This window comes from Triplophysa dalaica, chromosome 17 (assembly GCF_015846415.1).
Source record: "Triplophysa dalaica isolate WHDGS20190420 chromosome 17, ASM1584641v1, whole genome shotgun sequence".
NCBI classification, from domain to species: Eukaryota; Metazoa; Chordata; class Actinopteri; order Cypriniformes; family Nemacheilidae; genus Triplophysa; species Triplophysa dalaica.
In genome coordinates, this window is record NC_079558.1 from 7,465,700 (window position 1) to 7,486,633 (window position 20,934).

General features: G+C 39.8%; 1 protein-coding gene across 1 annotated transcript in view; it reads right to left on the reverse strand.

Annotated features, from left to right (window-relative positions):
• The window catches only part of nrxn1a (neurexin 1a), a 133,878-nt gene that overhangs the window by 59,097 nt on the left and 53,847 nt on the right, over positions 1–20,934 (reverse strand). The window contains exons 6-9 of the mRNA XM_056771911.1: positions 18,526–18,909; positions 10,589–10,792; positions 7,920–7,946; positions 285–407 (exon numbers count right to left, since the gene is read on the reverse strand). Coding sequence (XP_056627889.1) covers positions 285–407; positions 7,920–7,946; positions 10,589–10,792; positions 18,526–18,909 — 738 coding nt within the window. The remainder of the gene's footprint in view (positions 1–284; positions 408–7,919; positions 7,947–10,588; positions 10,793–18,525; positions 18,910–20,934) is intronic.

A 20,934-nucleotide genomic window follows, 5' to 3' on the forward strand; every position in this document is an offset into this window, starting at 1 on the left:
GAGAGAGGAAGGCCGTAAATATTTAAAAATCCTCTTTTAAAGATTCCCACGTGGAAGTTTTCTCACTTTAAGATCAGTAAGGTTATGTGAGAATAATGTATTCCCTCAGCGGTCTTGCCTCATGCACGGGCATTAAGAAAAATACCAATGTACATTTCAAAGTGTTGAATACATGCCAGCAAGAAGCTAAAAATAATGGCACTGCGGGAAAGTATTGCCTCGTCCATTTATTGCTTCGCTATATGTTAAAATGCTTGGGGGCTGGATATTGTGTATGCGAGTACCTTCAGAGGGCTGCAGATCATCCACTGTAAGCTTCAGGCTTTTGCCTCTTCTGACCACACGAACCGTGTGCCATTCATTGTCATTCAAGTTCTGGCCCGCAAATATGGTCTCTGGACCTTTACCTATAACATGTCCCACACAGCGGTTAACATAGAGACAATAGATTGAGATACAGAGAGAGAGAGAGAGAGAGAGAGAGATAGAGACAGAATAAAGAGAACAAGAGAGGAAAGAACAGAGGCAGAGGAAAGGAGAAAAAAAGGATAGAGTGTAATTGAGAAACTGTGGACGAAAAGATGTACTCACTGAATCATTCTGTCACATTCTCACACATCACAAACACACATTTGCATATATTGGGTTAAGGACGGGTTGTGAACCAGGCCAATGGGTTCAATGGCATGAAGCTGTCTGTCAGAGGCCTGGCAGAAAGCAGATGTAAAATTTAACCTGGCATACAATTAAATAATGGCGACAAATAAAAAATACAAATGCCATCCGTTCCTGGACCCTTTTTAGCACTTAAAGAGCATTTCCAAATGCAAGATTGAATTACATTTTTAATACATTGTTGTCTCTTATCAATGTTTTATAGAAACTGTGTTTTCATTCATCTTATGCAATTTTAACTTTAAAGCGTATTTCTTCGATTTGCATTTCTTGTTATTTAGCCATTACATTTCAAATAGCAATTCAGGTTGGTGTCTCCAAAAAAGCTCAAACAAAGGGATCACGGGACCATAAAGTTGGTAGTCTTAATACTTTTATTTTACAATCCATGTATAGTCCCATCAAGTTCAGCTAATAGCCCGTATGTTTTAACACAAGTCCAATACGGTGAACAAATTAATGTCAGCCACAAGATGGAGCCATGCACCAATTCTTTGCTGAGAGACTCTGTTCAAGTCAAGCCGACCTCCTCTGCAAATGCATCTCACGTCCCCTCCGATTCCTGAGTGGTTTAGGAAGCACATCCAAAAGCTACAGACTGTAAACTCTATTCGAGAAAGCACTTTCTCGCCTGTACCGCCTCCCCCCTTATCCCGTTCGCATGTGCAGCGAGTTCGACGAAGGCCCCCGGACCTCCGGGCTCCGATCTAGCCTCCACTAGATGATCAGTGAGAGCAAAGAGAAGCCTGTAGGCTTTGCGCTTTTCAGCTCCTTTCTCTCTTTGACACGTCGTTGTCTCTCCTAATCAGTCAGGCTGCCGCTAAGAGGGCAGCGTTTCATTGTCAGGGGCCCCTGCAGCCCATCTCACTTGATAACAGGTAAAAAGAGTTGCCATTAAAGAACTGCCAAGGTCCCAATCGATTTTCTATCCCTCCCTGCTCTCAATTACTATGAATCCAGATCAGCCGGCCATGAGCCAACTAAGGTAAAACGAAAAGAAAAAAAAAACATGTAAGCCCTTAGACTGCTCAACAGCTCCCCCTAAAGGAATCTCAGCGCTAGGCTACATTTCTGACCTACAGTATGAAAAATAGAAAGCAGCCGCTGCGAGGTAACACTAAGGGGCAGTACCACGGCGCCTCAGGCAATGTACAAGATACGACATGCGCTTTCTGAGGCCTCTGACCATTAATGCAAAGAATATATGTGAAAAGGTGACACTGTGTGATTGGACAGCTGGGGAGATAGCTGAAGGTCTAGGGTCTGCTATGCCTTTATTAGAGAGTTGTGTTCAGACAAACTCACAAGCTGCAAAGACAAAAAGCCTCTGCCTCTGTCTGGGAGGGCAGCTCGTTGCCATGGAACTAGGGCAGATGGTTGCGTGTGTCCGGTCACTTTGATTCCCATCTCCCAGGGTGGAGAGAGAGAGCAGAGTTAAATAAGACAGAGGCAGGCAGAGGCTGGCTGGAACGGTCTGACAGGAGAGAGCTAGCAGGAAAACGTAGACCAGACACACACGCACGCGCTCGGTGCAGAAACACAATCGGCCAGGAGAGATGAAATACGTTCATATCGAGCACATCTTGCTGATACCCATGCAAAGCAGCTACAGGCAGCCATTTTGAGAGAGGACAATGTTTTTTTGAGGGCATATGGACTGTTTAGGGAGGATAGAGTTGGTAAAGTTATCTTTAGGGATCAGAAAATGTGCTTAAAGTCCACACAAATAGAAATATTTAAGAAATGTTCCACTTAAAGAAACTGTACTACTACAAAGTAAAGACACTATATATACTATTTCATGACGCCACATAAGAACTATTTTCCATAAAGAACATTTAACATCTGAAGAACCTTTCTGTTTCACAAAAGGATTCTTTAGATTATAGAAATCCAAGAAAGAAATGGTTATGTTTTATTCTTTGGTGAACCAAAAATGATTATTCAATGGCATCGTAATGAGGAACCTTTTGTTGCACTTATTTTTAAAGAGAATTTGCAATAAACTATGAAATTCCCTTAAAGAAAAGCCAGATATATTTATATGTGTAGTCACATGGTTTGGAAAATATTTGGTGAATCCCATCACATGATTTTTTCCTGTGAGGTTGGCAAATCTAAAATGAACATCTCATTAGAAATATGACACAAGGCCATTTTCTGTTTTTTTATGTCCAACCCATACAGTGCTTAATCCCCCAGGTAATGTGCTAGGTGTGTTATTAAAGATAAACTATGGGTATTGAAAGGACCCACTCTAGTGTCCATTTTGCATAAAATAATAATTTGTCACAGAAATGAAAAGGCACATGTTTTTTGCATATTAACAGAGCACGAGTTAAAACGTTCCATTTCCCAGTCAGCCGTGACAAATAACCACAACATAAAACCCTAACCTTAAACCGACGTGCCTCACATTTTATTCTGCCATATAAAGCAGTTTTTATAGAAAATAATTTAAAGGTCATCAAAATCCGAACAGCCGAACCATTTCAACGATGTGATTGTAAATGTCAGAGACCTAAGGTGAAAATATGGACCCCTGAAGTGCAAACCTAACCAGCCAAAATGCAATAGCCTGATTTAGCCAAGAGCATAGACCGACCCGGCTAGTATCTAAATATACATCTTTCATACCGCTGACACTCAAGACCACATTAACAACCCATGAGTTGATTTGACAGCACACTCTTAGTTGAACACACTGTCACCCTAGGGGAGGAGTGGGGGGGGGGGTTAGAGTCCCTAATTGGCAATGGCTTGTTCTTCGTGTTAGAAGGAGAACAACTCTCATAAACACGTGCACACGCACGATTGACAGGAATGGCTACGGCTGACACAGATAATTAATGAGGATAAAAAACAGAGAGATGAGGCTGCACAATAGCAGGCCGCTTAAACATCACATGCCTCCGCAGGAGCTTAAATAAAACATCTTATTCAACCCACAATCCCCGATTCTGTCTTTTCCTTATATATTCCGACAACTAGACCCATCGTCCTTGAGCAAAAAAGGAGGTAGAACGAAACCGATAAAAGCACATTTTGAAGGTTGAATTGACTTAAAAATCTATGAACGTTCGCATACGCTGGAGGAAGAAAATGGCTGCCGCTCGCATCCTGCTTCTGATGCACAAATTAAACAAATAATGGATTTTCTTTTCGACGAAAAACGAAATAAAGTATATAACAATGACACATAACAGTTTTGAGAAAAATAATCGTAGTCAATTTGCTTCCTGGGTGTCTCGTAAATTGAAGCAACATAGTGTAAACAAGAAACACGCAGCCTCTTTTCACTCTGTGCAGAGTTAAAATGTAAACTCTCAGCAGGGGATAACGGTGCGAAACTTTTTCATTTCTGATTTGTTTATTGGATAGGGGCCTCGTACCCTTTCTGTCGGCGGGTGACAAACCAGTCACCGGAAATATTTGCGCTCGCTTCGATATCTGGTGTTTTGCGACGTGGAATTGGTTCCTGTTGTTTTCATGGGGCCGTTCGCACTTTTTGGGGTCCCCTGTTCATCTGGAGTTTGGTTATAATTATGTCCCACGGTTCCTTGCTGTGTGGGTAGATGCCCAACTGTGAGGAAGATGTGGAGAAGCCTGACAGCTCCCTGCGACTTTGTTTTGTCCCTCCGTTGCCAAAACACACAGCGGAGTAAGCAGAGCTCTGCGCTTTGTCAAGGTGAGCGGTTGATGGTTTCAGCCCATGGGTTTACCTTCATTTTCAACCATTTTACATGCTACAGTGTCTCTCCAAGGAATAGGTGCTAGAAATTACATTTTTTTACTTCACCAGAAACAGATAGCAGTCCCTTAAGAGTAAAAAGAGGTCCCTACTGTACAAACTGCTGAGAAGACCTCATATTACAAACATAGCTCGAACCCACAGGACTGGATGGCTTGCTTTCGGGGACAAATTGGGCCTTTATCAGGAAGCAACAAATCAGTTAAAGAGCCAATCATGATGGATAAAAGGTCTCGGGTCGGATGCCCAATAGCATATGAACAAAATCAGTCATCATGCCCAGATCTGAGCCTCACTGCGGCAAACTGGGATGCTGGGACCATGATGGAGAGGCTTCCTGTTAGGGGGACATGGTTATGTGACCATCTGCTCTATCGCTCAGAAATTAGGCCAGGTTAGAGCTGAGACCGTGGACCTGAATAGTGACCTCAGTAAATAGCTTGTTAATGTTTTCTCAAAGGATGAAGCCTCAAAGGGGTAAAACTTACAAAGTTACACAGTAAATATAGACAAACAGACCATCGGACCCTCAAACATAGTAAGCCTTGCTCACTCGGGCCGGCGTTCTGTGTCCTGTCCTAGGTTTTATTTGCATCAAAAATGAAAGAGGTGCATCACCGCTGAATATTTATGAACACGGCTGCTTCAGTAAATGGCAACGCTGCTGCATATTTATAGAGGAGGTTGTTTCAGAGCAATGAGGTTCTTTTGAATTCACATGAATCTCTTGATTTGCTGAAAGGATGTTCTGAATGCATTGAAATGTCTTCTACTTGTCAACGGTAAACGTGTCTTTGTGAAGACTGAATGGAAGGTGTTATTAAATAATCAGGCTGGAGTTTATTCATGAGATTCTCTGTCAGGGGACATCTGAATAAGTAAGAGGTCGTAGATAAAGAAAATGTTCTTGTCCTATTTATAATTTTAACCCTGTATTTTTTGGTTAGACTTCGCACTCAATCAAACCTGAAATAGATAAAATAGATTAAAATTAAAATTGATTTTCCTTATTATAAATGAAAGCATGTATCAAAGCTTATATAAAAAAGGTTGTATTCCTAATGTTTCCTAAGAGTTTTGAGCAGTTCTCACAACATGCCTAAAATTTCTGTTCCCGACTTAAGGTTTTGGCACATGCAATTGTTTGGCTGTTGGTGTGCATGTCAAAAGTGGCAAAAATTGTACAGTGTGCACCCGGCCTAAACTGCTAAATCAAAGCTTTATTTGTCACTGGCCTGTTTACAAAATGGCTGTGCCTGAGAGTGTGTTATCCTGTCATATAGAGAGGAAAATATGAAGCAAAATCCCCTGAGAAAGCTCAGGTGCTTTGTTATCTTGGGCATTCAGGTTAACGCAGCTGACTGCCTCATTGTCAAATTGGCCAATAAACTTCGCTCAGGGTCGCGACAAAACAAAACAACCTCTTTCTCACAATAGCCTATAAAGGTGCACAAACAAAACACACCCGGTGAGACGGAGGGATAAACATTTTATCAGATGAAAGAGACGGAATCCTTGAAATCTCTGGACGTTCAAATTTCAGTGAATAATTGAATTCACTGTTGTTACTATGCAACACTGGAAAGCAAATATCTCTTAAGGCCACATTTGGATGCAGAGTCATATTAGTTTGATGGTGATAGCTGATCATTATCTTCATTCCCTGAATGTGAATAAGCAATGGCAGTTTGGAGACATAGCTTATGATGAGTCACTCAAAGAGAGACAAACAAACAAAGAGTCTTTTTAAAAGAGGCATTTGAGACTGTCATTAATTACCCGGAGGCTTTTCAAAGATCGATGCCAGGAGAGGCTGAAATTTGGAGAAAAAAAATAGATAGAGATGGAGAACATATATATGTGTATTATTTCATCACTTTGTTTTCTTCAGTAACGCACTGGACATGCCACATGTCTCCCGGCTGTTAAAGGGACAGGTTCACCCAATATTTAAAATTAAGTCATTATTTACTTACCCTCATGCCGTTCCAAACCTTTTTGCTCATGTTTTTTTTTCATTTTGTGGAACACATAAGGGAAATCTCGTAGTGATCACATCTGTTAAACTCGAAAAATAATAGTGTATGTGTCTTGTGTGATATATAACTTTTTCCTGAATCCATACAAAAAATTGTTGTGTGAGGAACAGACAAAAAGTTATTATCAACCGATGAAAAAACGTTATTCTATACATAACCCTGTGGACTGGTCTTCTATGGAACACACCTGCATGAAGATTGTTAAAAATATCAAAGTCCTTGTTCTCAGTCAAAAAAAAGTGGACAAAACTAAAACAACTTCTCTAAATGTATTAACAAGGTTTTTAAAGTTTTGTTTCGTTGAATTTTTTGATGTTTATTTAGTTATTTATTGATTAGTTTTATTACATGTATTTTATATATATTTTTTGTTTTGTTCATTGATCATAGCCGATACTGTACAAGTTAGAATTAAATTAAAAAGTCAGGGTAAAAACAGAGTCAGTCCAATAACAACATGTAGGTATAAATAATGACACAATTTTTGTTTTAGATTACGGCTGTCAAATGATTAATAAAAATAAAAGTTTGTGTTTACATAACATAGGCCTACGTCTGTGTACTGTGCATATTCATTTTGTATTAGTAAAAACATACACACACATGCAAATATTTATAAATGAATAAAAATGAATAAACATTTATATAAAATCTATATTATTGTTAAACATAAAGAAATACAAGTAAATATAGCCTTAATATACACGTACGTGTTTCCAAATACAAAATTAATTCGCACAGTACACAGACATATATTATGTAAACACAAACTTTTATTCTGGATGCGATTAATCGCACTTTATCATTTGATATCCCTATTTAGATACATAGAACCATCTCATTAATGAGTGAAACGTTCTGGTTCCCACTGAAAAAGCAACCAAATCCCCGCTGTCTCTCCTTTAGCAGTCACCATAAGGGAACAAAACCATGATAGGAGGGAGAGAAAAGCGTCATTGGCTGGAAAGCTTGAGGCTGAGGAGGGATTTGAAGAGATGCTCTCTGAGGAAATGATCTGGGCGAGGGTTATTGGAAACGGCGCGAGCTGGAGTGTGATCTGCGAGCGTGAAACTTAATCGCTTCTCTTCTCATTCCAGTCGGCCCCGTTTCTCACGTTCCTAGAAAATGGCTGCCAGGAAGCCCGAAGGCTCCTGAAGCCTACAGGCAAAAACTAGCCGCACCTGACAGCTCGCTTGCATTTTGTAAGAAGCGTTCAAAGCCCTGCTGGCCGCAACACGGGGCTCTAGTAATGGCAATGTCTTACACTTCAGAAAACACACGCACTCGAACGCACACACACGAATGAATGGTACAAATATACAAGGTGTTTTTATTCAGTATCAGAGTTAGAGAGAGAGAACGAGAGAGAGAGAGAGAGAGAGACAGAAGAGAGAGAGAGAGAGAGAGAGAGAGAGAGAGAGAGAGAGAGAGAGGAGAGGGGAGAAGTCACTTACTGGTAGTACAGTTAATCCTGATACAGTCTAAATGGGGAAGAACACACAAGATGTAAATTCAGCCTTCAAGGTAATGACTGCACACATCCATTACAATACATCGCCCACAAACTGGGGACGGACACGCAAGCTACGTGGACAGACGAGGGGCTGTTTCACTGACCACCAACCCTCCTCCGTTTTTAGCTCCCGAAAGCAGATAATGAACCCCAGGTGGATCGACCGCAGTCTCGCTTCCTGCGTTCATGAATATTCATGCATTCATTGTCCCATAATATATTTGGAATTAGGGAAATTTGGCATGTATTGAAATGTGATTATACCCAGTTCCATATGAGTCTCGGGGCAACTGAATATGCAGAGGTAATTGATTAATTTCCTCTCTGGGTGAGCTTTGAAAAATGGCACAGGAAGCAGGACGGAGAGATATTCTCGCCAGTAAAACAGCCGGTCCTCGCCATTGGCGCTTCGGATGCTCTCGTATGCACATGTTTAAAACCAGTTTGCTTTTAATGAGTCGAAACAGATACAAAAACAAATCACGTTCTCCGTGAATTTTTGGCTGGTGCATTAAAAGTTAAAGGAAGATGTTATATTTATTTCTTTATGGGCATGTCACAGCAGAGCACGAGAGCTTGTCCACGGTAGGCTTGAGCCTCATGGGAGCAGAACTGGATTTAGAATGCTCTCCTAGATAAAATCAGTCTGGAACCCTTTGACACGAGGTTTACTTCCTCTTCCTGCCCGCATGTGAGAATCCGACTCATAAATAAACATGAATAACATTTTGTATGGTGGTTTCTCACAGTGGAGTTTCAAGGAAAGCTTGAATGGATGAAGTGTGCGTGTGGAGGGGGATGAAATCTCCTAGGAATGTCTCATAGGACAGTGTACAGATACTATAGCAAATTTGTGTTGCCGTGGCAACTCCTCCTCTTAAATGAATTCACGCTTATTAACATTCAGTTTCTGTTAAAACTTCTTTTTTAAAGTTGCGAATTTACCTCAAACGTCTAGAGTAAACCCCAAATCTTTGAGAAGTCCCGGTGAAGTGTTTAAAACGCAAAAAGGTACTGCCGCTATGCCTTTTTACAGCGATGCTCAGCACAACAGCCTTTGTTCTGGCTGGTACTGTAACAAACATAAGCCCGCGCTCTGATCTTTTGCTACTATATTTTGCGAGCACACCTCTGGAAATGGGGAATCAATATTTCTCTTGCACAGCCAGGGCTGTCCCATGCTTGAGTGTGTGCTATGATGGAGTGTAGGACCGGGAGGAATTCAGAGCATTACACAAATCCAGCTCAATTTTTATCCCATGAGGCTGCGGCCCGTCGCATGTCGTCAACCGCAGCAGAAATCGTGGTCGCTAACAGCCAGAGAGCAACGTGCGTCCACCCTAACAGGGAGTGCAGTGCCCTGCAGGGCAGTAAGGATGGTGTGGGTGTATGTTTGTTACTGTACATGTGAACGTGTGTGGGGTCCAACCTGCTGGGATTGTTAGAGGTTTGTACACATGCTACGTAAACAGCAAAGACACGGTGCCTGTGGGGAACCCTTAACATACGTCTTGACGTGGCACCTGCGTTTCTGCAGACTGCTATTCTGAAAAACGTTTTAGCTCTTTGTAGCTGACATAACGTGGGTGGACAGAATACAAGCAGTTAAATTGTTGATGTTTACAAATTCTGAATGTGAACCAAAGTTGAACTCATGCGGCTTCATGAGTGGAGCGGGAGTGTTTTATATATGGCTGTTAGGAATATACACTGCCTTGTGGGTAGAGACATGCGCAAAGGCGATGCACTGGGAGGAATAACGGGTTGTCGAGTGGGAAGTGTGAAGAGAAGACTGCGGTATATGTGAGTATGTATTATGCAGGTGTAGTACAGTGCGGATCAGGGCAGGGCAGGGACTGTGCACTCTCTGGTAGGGCAAGTCTAGAACGTGCTCATCTGGGAGTGAGCGCTTGGCAGCAGACTCTGGCCTTTGAAGGTGCTACATCCTTTTCTTCAATGCACAAAGACAGCAAAAGAATTTTCAATGTCTGTGAAATCATTGCGTGTGTGGGGGTTACTTAGCCATAGTTTGAGGACAAAAGTTCACTTACTCAGACAAAAGATGTACATAAGTAATAAATGAATTAATAACATATTATGATTCTGGTAATTAAAACGGATTTATATAAAAATAATATAAGTCCTCACTTGGATGGCTAAGTAAATGTGTCTGTAGATTTTGGCTACATTTGTGAGGGCCAAATATAAAAAAATCTCCTCACAAATATAGTGAACATGTCAACAGATTTAAAGAGACATCTGTAGTCATCTTCACTATTCTCATAAATAGGCCAAATTATGTCTTACTTGACATGTAATACTTTCAAGACATTTATATTATTGGGTAGTACATAATACATATATATAACAATTATCTAATATATAAACTATTGCATACGGTATATAATAGGTCCTCACTAATATAGCTTCTGTGTGTGTCACCTCATAAATTGTATTTATACTGTATCAATAAATTTAGCTGGTAATGTAAAACTACTGTAAATCATTCTTTATTCAACAAATTATTCCCTGCCATGTTGTGTCACATACAGTATAAGCTTTATGTCTGTGTGTAGGGATAGCAGTGAGCACTCTAATTGGCTGAGGTACCTAGATTGACGGTGAGTCGGACACGCCCTCCATCCAGCTCCAGTCTCAAAGTGTCAGCAGAGTTGCGGGAGGTGGTTGCCATGAGAACACCGTAGGCACGCTGGGAACGAAACCGTAGCGACACATCCTCTGCCTCTGTGTGCATCACCACTGGTAACTGGATCTTCATAAACTTACTGCCATCATAACTGAGGATAGTGGCATCTGAGAGAGAAAGAGAGAGAGAATTTGAGAAACACTAAAATATGAGAGTGTTCGGCAATGACAGCGGCTCTGTGGCTGATCATAAACCCCAGGGCTGATGGTGACAGATGACAAACTGGTTACAAAAGAACTACAGCCAGACACTGAGATTCTAAACAGCATTTCATAACAATATCACTTATCAGCACAGCTCATTCTAACCAGAAGTTAAATGCCAGGTTTATTTGTTATTTTCATTGCAAAGCAGTGTTTACCAAGACCCATATTATGTATTCCTGCTGATGGGTTTCTAAGGAACTGTTTACCACCGTCTATTCCTCTTATCTGTTTATTCATATGACAATTATTTTATCAAGGAATTTAATTTGGTGGGCAGAATCTCAAGACATCTCATTTGCAATAGGAGATAGTTGAGGTCTCTGAGTGATGGCATAAGCTCACCAGCTGCTAGGGCAAATATCCTTAATTTATATTAATAAATGTAAAAAAATCTAAATTACTTCTTACTATTATATAAAAGACGATGATTCAAATTATTTTATTATGTTTTATTATGTTTAAAATTATAAATCATGAATGAATTTAATTTAAAAATATTAGTTAACACAATGAGTTTGCATGAAATTCATTAGTTAACGAATATTTTTAAGTTGAAATACTCAACATTTTAAGGCTCCGGTTATTTTTTTAAGTTAACCAAAATACTTCTTTTTTTTAAACGCATCTTGTGATATAAAATACACTTAATTAAAAAACATGAAATATTGCAATATATTTCAATAGGTCAGAGCTGATAGCCTAGGGAGCAGTGATCCAACATGTTGGGCGGTTGCGCATATGGCGACCCGAGTTCGATTCCCGTCTCGTGGTCCCACCCCCTTCTCTCTCCCACTTTGCTTCCTGTCCTCTCTACATCTGAGCTTTACAATTAAAGGCAAAACGAAAAAAACTGATCTTTAATAAACAAATATAAATATATATATATATATATATTTCAATAGGACTTGTGAACAAAGACTATGATATTTATGTTTTTTGCCGGTTATGTAGAATTTTGGTTAAAGACGTCACATAATAAAAAATGCAAGATAGTTTTAAGAGAGGTTTTGTTTCCTCTGGATGAGCAACGACTAAAGTACACATCAACACCATTTTGGTGGAAAATGGCCAATAGAAGCGCAGAAGTGCTGAGCTGAGCTCAAAAGTTTTGCTAGAAAAATAGGTGTGGAAGAAATGCAGAATGGTTCCATTGAGGAACTCTGTACTGCATACATGTCCAGATAACTTAGCAGCATGGAGGCTGGACACATCTGTCTCTGCGCAAAGGCCGGCCTCTCAGCCAGAGGACAACATCTGGCATGGAACCAGTACAGAGACATCACTTGCTTGTGAGGGAGTAGTGGAGATGATGAAGCTGCAGGCTTGCACCAATTAGGCTGCCCTCATCGTCGCACACCCAGACACACACACGCTTTAATTTTTGTGCCTGTCTTGTTTCGGGCTTTCCGCTGTTTCGGTTACGCTATTGCAGAGCCCGAGAGCACAACAGAGAGAAGGAGACAGCGGAAACAAGGCGAAGACAGGAACACGAGTACGGTAGCATCCATACTAATTAGCACAGGGATGTACATTCAGCCCAGAGGAATAATGTGTGTGCGTGCGTGTCAATGTAGCCAATGGATAAGATATTGTATTTGCGTTGCAAGAACATGTGTCTAATGTCTTGCAAAACAAGCCCAGTCTTTTAGAATTAAAATGGGGGATGTCATTTTTTTTACTGTAAATACACAAATGAATAGACATTTCTACATCTGAAAGATTGATTGGACAGAATAATCATAAACATATTCTGTTCAAAAATAATGATTCACTTAGATTTTTGGCAGTTTTCTACTATTTTGTGCTCCTTAGTGAAAGTTTCGCCATTTATAGCAGCTGGCTGATGTGACGTACTGTATCCAATTGAGGTTAGTGAAATACAGAACATTTTTTTAATATCCAAGATCAGTATATTATACTACAATGCTCCTTGGAGCAATCTATGCTCATGAATTGCTCTTTTTTGAGTTGAGAACCTAAAAGTATACAGTTTCATCTAAGATCTTCGAAGTCAAAATTAAATGAAAACACATTTAAATTCAAATATTAATACACAATCCTGGTTGTGTTGTACTAATATTTATAAATGTCGAAAAAAAAAGTGTTTTATCGAAATGTTAACCTTCTATACTTCTCAAAAGAATCAATATGGATTTGAAAAAGAGGAGTTAGCACTGATGCTCCTGAGGTTGACTATGACCTTCATTTTCAATGTTGCACATACACAGCAAATTTGCATTCAAGTCTGACTCTGTACTGCTACAGAACGCCCATTTTGCACAATCTCCTCAATTCCCACTGGATGGACTCATATCTCACCCTACTTTTTTGGTCTCATTTAACGTTCCATTTCTTTCTGAAATGTGTCGTATTACGAAAGCGAAACACCATTTCATGTTGACTTTAACTATTGGGCTCCACCACAGAGCACTGTGCCCACCTCCCCAGGGCTGGAGATCCCTCCGTACCCTTTGACCTCAATCCCCATCGCGGTCCGCACCCAAGAGGAGCCGGTCTCAAAATAATGACAGCTTGACAAACGAGCCCCCCTCTCATCTCCAGCAGAGCAGTCTAACGCCACGGGAGAGGATAATGAAAAGAGAGGTACGGCCGGTGGTTCAGAAAGACCCTCATTGCCTCCTCGAACAGGGCTATGCAGTCACGCAGCGGGAGAGCGCAACGGCATGGCATCCGCACTGCTCGACAGCACACACATCACATCCAATCTGGACAAGATGGAAGAGAAGCTCACTGTGCCTCGCCAAGGTCTATAGAGGTTTCAAATTAAGAAATACGCTAGGAAAACAACACGTAGACCGAACAGAGGGGGGTGGGAAATGACAGTATTGAAGGATTGATTGAGGGAGCTCAGCTGACCGCAAATTACGCTGCAGATAGTAGTCATGTTTTCTGAAATACTGTGGACATTTTTGAAAATAAACTCTCTTAGAACACAATTTTTACACCCTGACTAGTTTATATACTATAGTTTGTCTGCTAACAATATACAGCAGTTCTTATGCATCACAAGAGGATTCACAGTCACTGTGACAACATACCCTGGGTGCAAAGAACTGTCCGAAATGACATCTTAAAAAAAATGACTCCTTCGTCTTGCTAATTTCATGGCTACCATATTATGTATTCTGCAATGAACACAATACTTAATATTTTCACAATTTACCAATAATTTGACATTATTTGCTTTTCACTGATTTTTTTATTTTGTTTTTATTCACACATACATCTTGTCTTATTTAACATCTCATACCGGCTCCTTACTGACACTTCTTTTTGACCAGGTACATCAACTTAAAAAAAAAACTTAATGTGTCTGACGTTCGGAAAACTCTTAATACTGTAAAAGGCATTTAAAAAGTACTTCAAAATAAATAATGAAGGCATAGGGCTGTTCAACTATTAATCGCTTCCAGAATAAAAGTTTATGTTTATAATAATATATGTCTGTGCATATTTATTTTGTATTTATAAACACGTACACATTAACATATATAATTAGGAAATATTTCAAATATATACTGTATCATTCATATATTATAATATATATACGTATATGTGTTTGTGTGTGTGTGTGTTTCTGTGTGTGTGTGTGTGTGTGTGTATGTATATATTTAAATTAAAAATAAATGTATATAATAAATGTTTATAATTTAAATTACAAACATTGATTTATTTAATTTATACAGGTATAGGCATGTGCATTTTTATAAATATAAAATAAATATGTACAGACATATATTATTATAAACACAAACTTTTATTATGCTATTATTCATGATTAGTCGTTGAACACCCCTTGCTTGGTACACAGTTTTCAGGACCATTTTACCATTTAAAAATGACCATGACTAGGTCAGAATCAGGAAGGTTTGAATCTGTTCTGTGTTTTTTAAATGTATTTACTGTGTTTTTCTAATGCCAAAGAGCTCTCAATTAACGAACATTCTTGTCACAACAAGTGCTAACCCGCCACGAAAGCTGCTCAAACTCATCCTCATCCCGGTTGAGGAGAGACGGAACTGGAGGAGCGCAGGTAGAGAGGGGTGCACATGGCTGGTCACTCTCTCCATCTGCTCCTCCATCTGCTCCTACTTTCATTTAGTGCTTGGTCCCTTCCAACTCCTTCTCTGAAATGCAGCATCCACCAAACGCATGCAAATAGATCCTATCACAGTCCTGCTCCACCTGTCCCTTGAAATCAAGTCCTCACACGTGCTTTTATTCCTACGGTTTTATATTCAGCAACATATAAATACCTAAAATATGGTTGTCATATCACCTACAAGCATCAAAGCGGACAACACAAGATGCATCATATTAATAATTAATAATTTTGGCACCTATCAATCAATCTTATACATTTTCTGTCAAATGCATCTTATTAGACTAATACATCACTGTAATGAACTGTAAAGCATCACGACAGTCAAGCCAAAGGAGAACCAGCAGAAGACATATCTCCCTGCAAATAATAAGATCTCCTCTTTAAATCATGATGTCATTCCGTGTTCAGTTGCCAACACGCTTCTCAGAGCGCTAGGCGACATCCAGAAAGTCAAGAATAACGCGGTGGAGCTGCAGGCCACCCCTCCCCTACCAAGCCCAACGCTATCCACAGCAGAACACTGCAGCAAGCAGGAGCTATGGTTGCCACAGGGATTAGGGAAATGTGTGTTCAACAATCATGATAAACAGGATGAGTTGGCGCAGAGTCATCATGCATTATTCAGGTTCGCTCGTGGTGAGTTCCCGCATTCCGATGGAACCTTCAACGTAAATGCATGTTACAATTTTTCAGCACGTAACACGACACCTCATGAGGTCCAGAAGTGCACTGCGGACGAGGTATCAAAACAAATACCAACTTGGGAATCAACGTGAACGACCTGCCAACCGTGCGATCAGGCAAGTGTGCCTGAAGGAAATCAAAGAGACGCCTACTAGGGCTTGGCTGTTTAAATCGGCTTCCGAAACAACACATGCTATGAGGTAAAACTCTGCAGGACCATCAGCTATTGATAGGCCCATTAGATGTCTTGGGGAAATATGAGGAAATTGGGGCAGATGTTATTCTGGGGCTGTTGTTTGCCAAGCAAGTCAAGCACTAACAGCAGCTGGATGGTTATGGATTTATGCACCAAGTTTGTTTCACCTCACACAGCTGGGCAGGGCCAACTGTGAGCTTAACTACACATTCTGAGAACATCTGAATCTGTTCATTATTATTATTTTACAGCTCCTCAACACACCCAGTCTCCATATGTTAGATTTTTTCCTCAGTTTATAACATTCTCAAAAAATGTTCCCCATTGTACCATTATGCAAAAGTTGTTTTTATTGCCAGAAAAATATCTAATATGGAGAAAGCATGTATCTAATGCTATTGCATATTAATGTTTATTGATATTTCATTTACGTATATTGATTATTTAATAATGACTTATTGTCAGTATACATTTTTTGTAGTTTAATCATCATCGATCCTGATTTAAGGGCATAGCAAATGTTTATACTGTAGCAAAGATAAACTTCAAAGTGTATTTTTTTGAGGATTTATTGACAGAACTGCAATATAATATACATAACTATGTCCTCAGAGGTGTATAAAGACCTTACATAATGAATCGTTATATTATGTTTACATTAGAATGAGCTATTTTACCCTTCTGGTCCCCTTGCATGGAATTCGCCATGTTGTTTCTACAGTAGCCCGAAACAGGCAAACTCTACAGAGCCTGTTTTGTAAATGCTGCTTCTTTCGGCAATGAAACAAAAACGTGACGACATTTTTGTCGAGTGTCAGTTGCCGTAGTGCTTCGAAAGGGAGGGGGGAGTTGTGGAATGAGCTGTTGGTTGGCAACCTCACCCCTAGATGCCGCTAAAATCTCCACATTGATCCTTTAAGATCGTGAAAGTGTCAAACAGCAAAGATAGGAGTGCTGCGTTCATCCATTCAAATAAGTTAATTTTACATTAAAATGTTGTGTCTAAAAATGCATCATGGCATCTTACATCAAAATGCCTTTTAGTTTAAGCACATGTGAAATGCAAAAATGATTTATTACTTTCTATATTTATCTCAGAGCTACGTACAAATATTCATAGTTGCAGTATGTGCATTATAAGTGTTATTTATATAAAATGCTGTTTGTTTACCCAGCTCTGTTTCTAATGATAAACACTTTCTCTTCAGAGACAACAAAATCCATTAGTTTCAGCTGGAGTTTTTTTTTTTAGATCGATCTTATCTACATCCCAGTGTGCTCAACATCCACTTTAAGATTTCGATGCTTTTTATTTCATTTCTTTAAGACAAAATAATATACACTTTAAACATTAGTCCCTTACTGTTTTTTTAGCTATTTCCAAAAAACGTTATTATGTTTTATCTGTTTTGGGCGGTGTTGCAGTGTATCACAGGTACATCCCTATATTAACCACACAATACTGCTTTACCCTCTTCAGGTAGTAAGAGTAACTAGCAATTGCAAAATCACCCACTGTGATGGCTAAATTGACCGGATCATTTCCATATAATTCCAGACAAAAAGCTCCAACGTTGCAAATATAATTGATTTTATGTTCCCAAAGCAGTGGCTTTGCTGCAGGGCAATACTGTGTCCAGACAACATCAACAAGCTTAAGAGAGATGCTCTTCCATTAAACAATTAGCCAGTATAGCTTAAAGCACTTCGCAGAGGCCAGCCAGAATATACTGTACAGAGGCGCCTGTGAGGGGGGGAGACGCATAACTGGACAGTGCAGAATGAAACAAAAGCTCATGCTAACTCCATTTCTAGAATGGGGAGGGATGCACTGGCTTCTTTGTTCATCCGGAAAAACAACAGAGTTAAAATTCTCCTAGGGAGGGAAACAAAAACCTAAAACATAATCCATGCTTGAGTGCCTCTTTCTAAAGATAACACAGACTGAAAAGAAACACAATTACCACGGTAACGGCAACGTCAGCTTGGCCGCTCTTTTTGCCACGATGTCAAGGCTGAACTGACAAAGAAGAGATATTTTTCCATGCCGGGGCCGAGGTGACAAAGCAGTGAATGTCGCTCTCCCCTGCGCTATCTCTCCTTTATGCAACACAATGGACACAATTTCTCTGAATGAGTGAAACGCCTTTACAAGTCGTGACTGATTATTTTATACACGAGAGAAAAAGAGTGTACAGGCCTTCCATAGAAGCAGTGATGCTTCCTAGCCTCCTCGTTTTGTCCTCAATGAAAGTAAAATTCTTCACAAAGATTTTTTTTCAAATCGTAGTCAATATTTGAGATTTACACAACTACAGTGGCACCTAAACATCGTTTGACACCAAAGTCACTATTTTTGTTCTGTCTGTATTTATAAATCTATTTGTATTTTATAACAAAAAAAGAAATAAATCAAAACAAATGGCAATTATATTAATAAAGCATAGCTGCAGATGAAACTGAGCCGAACCATTACAAAATTCTAGTTGGTTTAAACCAGATTGGTAACCAGATTTCACTGGGGGCGGGGCTATCAAGTCAGACTAAAGTTTAAAAAAATAAGATATTTTTTCCAGTAAATTGAGGAAGACTACTAGGGTTTACATGCACTCTTATGCAGTGACTCACCTCTCTCACAAGAGCGGCCCAAATAGCCCGTCCCAGAGCAGTCACACACATAACGGTTCCAGCCCTCCCTGCAAGTGGCACTGTTAAGACAGGGGTTGCTCAGGCACTGCTTTGGTGGTTCCTTAGAACAGGACGGCTTCACCCCAACCGCCCTCTGGGCCTCCGCTAACCGCCGGATGTCTTTGCTCTGGCCGTCCATGAACAGATCTCGCACGCAGCCCACATAACCGTAGTTCAGCAGAGCGGTCCAGACCTCCGTGGGGAAGATCAGCCCAGCGCGATCCTCTGGCAGGCCTCCCAGGTAGAGTTTGTCATCCAAGTCCAGGATCTCGCTCTCACCGGGAGCATTGTAGGGAGTACGGATCGAGTTGACCGAGATGGTGCCTGTGTGGAAACCATAGGAGCAAAATTAAATTGGTGAAAGTAATGCCAACTTTTTAAAGAAGTTTGATTCAGTTTTGATGAGAAATTACAAATGCAAGTTAGACTCTTAAAGGGTGGTGAGATTGACTCTCCTTTTTCTCGTAATATAACTTGTTTTGCCTTCGGAGCACACAGACATTGTGGAAGACAATCCAGATCTCTCAATTTCAGTTTCCTCAAGAAAGTTTGTGTTGTTTAGCATCTAAACTTGTTAAATCTTGATTTAGCGTTTGATATACTGTTTTTTTTTGCCTAGTGTTTTTGGCATTATTGTTTTATCATTGGATTAAATTTTGCTATGTTGATATGTATAATCTTTATCTAATCTCTGTTTATTCCCAAAAAACATCTCAATCCAGTTTTAGCTAAATACTATTTTAATGATATATGCGGTACACATTTTTGGAAATCAGGTATCAAAAACATTACTGATGGATTCTTATTTGCACCAGGTCTCAAATTTCATGAAATTTGGGTTTTTGGGTGTCGTAATATCACAGCACTGACCATTACAGAAAAGACAAAGATTTAAAAATCAGTCCCCATAGCAACAGTAGACAAGATTCACTGTATAGTCATCATTATCTGAAGGGCAAATAATAAAATAATCCTTCAATCCTATTCATTTCCAATTTACTGCTTATGACTGGTTCAGTCACACAAAGGTTTTATTCCCCCAAAACACTTTTCTCACTGACGCTTTAGTTCATTTTCCATTTTACGGTTTACCTCTGAAATAACCACTTGAACTGCAACAGTGTTTAATATAGAGATGATGACAAAAAGACAATGCTCGCAGGTGAGGCAAGTCTTTATTCGCTCTAATAATGTTAAAACACTTTCACAAGTTACATAATAACCCTCACTGTTTTTCTGGCAACTCCAGCAAACAGGCGTTTAAACGCGGCCAGCAATTCAGAATTTTCATCTCATTTTCTACCCTTATGCGCTGCCATTATTCACGCCTTGAAGGCAGTTACAAAAGCAAAAGCCATTACTGGAAAGATAGCAGAGAACAGCCAGGGATTAACACAAAGCTCTGGCCACTGCTGAATCCTGTTTATTAGTGTCCGACACACAGTCCAAACTCAATAAAAGCAGGCTTAGAATTAGAGATGTTGCCCTTTCCCTGCCAGAATGTTTCTTCTTTAGAAACAAGAACGCAGCCTCTATTATAAGGACAAATTAGTGTGACTGTATCTGAGGGGTCAGGCGGCAGGCGATAAAGTGATGGCCGCTTTTATAGGTTTGGGTTGTCGACGTTTTAAAGAACCTGTGAAGTGGCTCAAAAGGAGTTACTTTTGATGTGTCTCGCCCAAACAAGAAGCTTGGGTGGGACATATCGAAGGCTTGTCACATATCCAGCCTGTAGTTAAAGTGATAGTTCACCCAAAATGACTTTCTTTCTTTTGTAGAACACAAAAGAAGATATCTCAAAGAATGTTGTAAAGCTAGACAGCGACGGCATCCATTGAATGGGTACAGTCACTGTTTAGTTTCCCAACCTTGTTCAAAATAACTTTTGGTGTTCTGAGGAAGAAAGAAAGTCAAACAGATTTGTATTGACAAGAGGATAAGTAAATGATGACAGAATTTTCATTTTGGGGTAAACTACCCCTATAACATCACAGACATTAAGCATCATTTCCTACTTTTGATTTAATGTGTTGGAAAAATGCAGATTTGATATTTAAAGTCTATATACTGCTTTTAAATGGCTTTAGACATCCAAACAAAAATACACTTTCTCTGTCCTAAAAGCACACAGGTTTTCAGTAAAATAGATCACAGGAGAAAACAGCGGGTCTGATAACAAGTATGCACGTCTGTGTATTTATAAAAGTGCCAGGGATAGTAAATGATCTATTTGTTTATATATCTGCGAGTTATTTTCATCATTAATGGCTATTGTGGGAATTGAAATGAATGGCTGCAGTATCGCTCCACTGTGTGATGTAGAGCTCTGGGCCCGAGCTCAATTCTGCA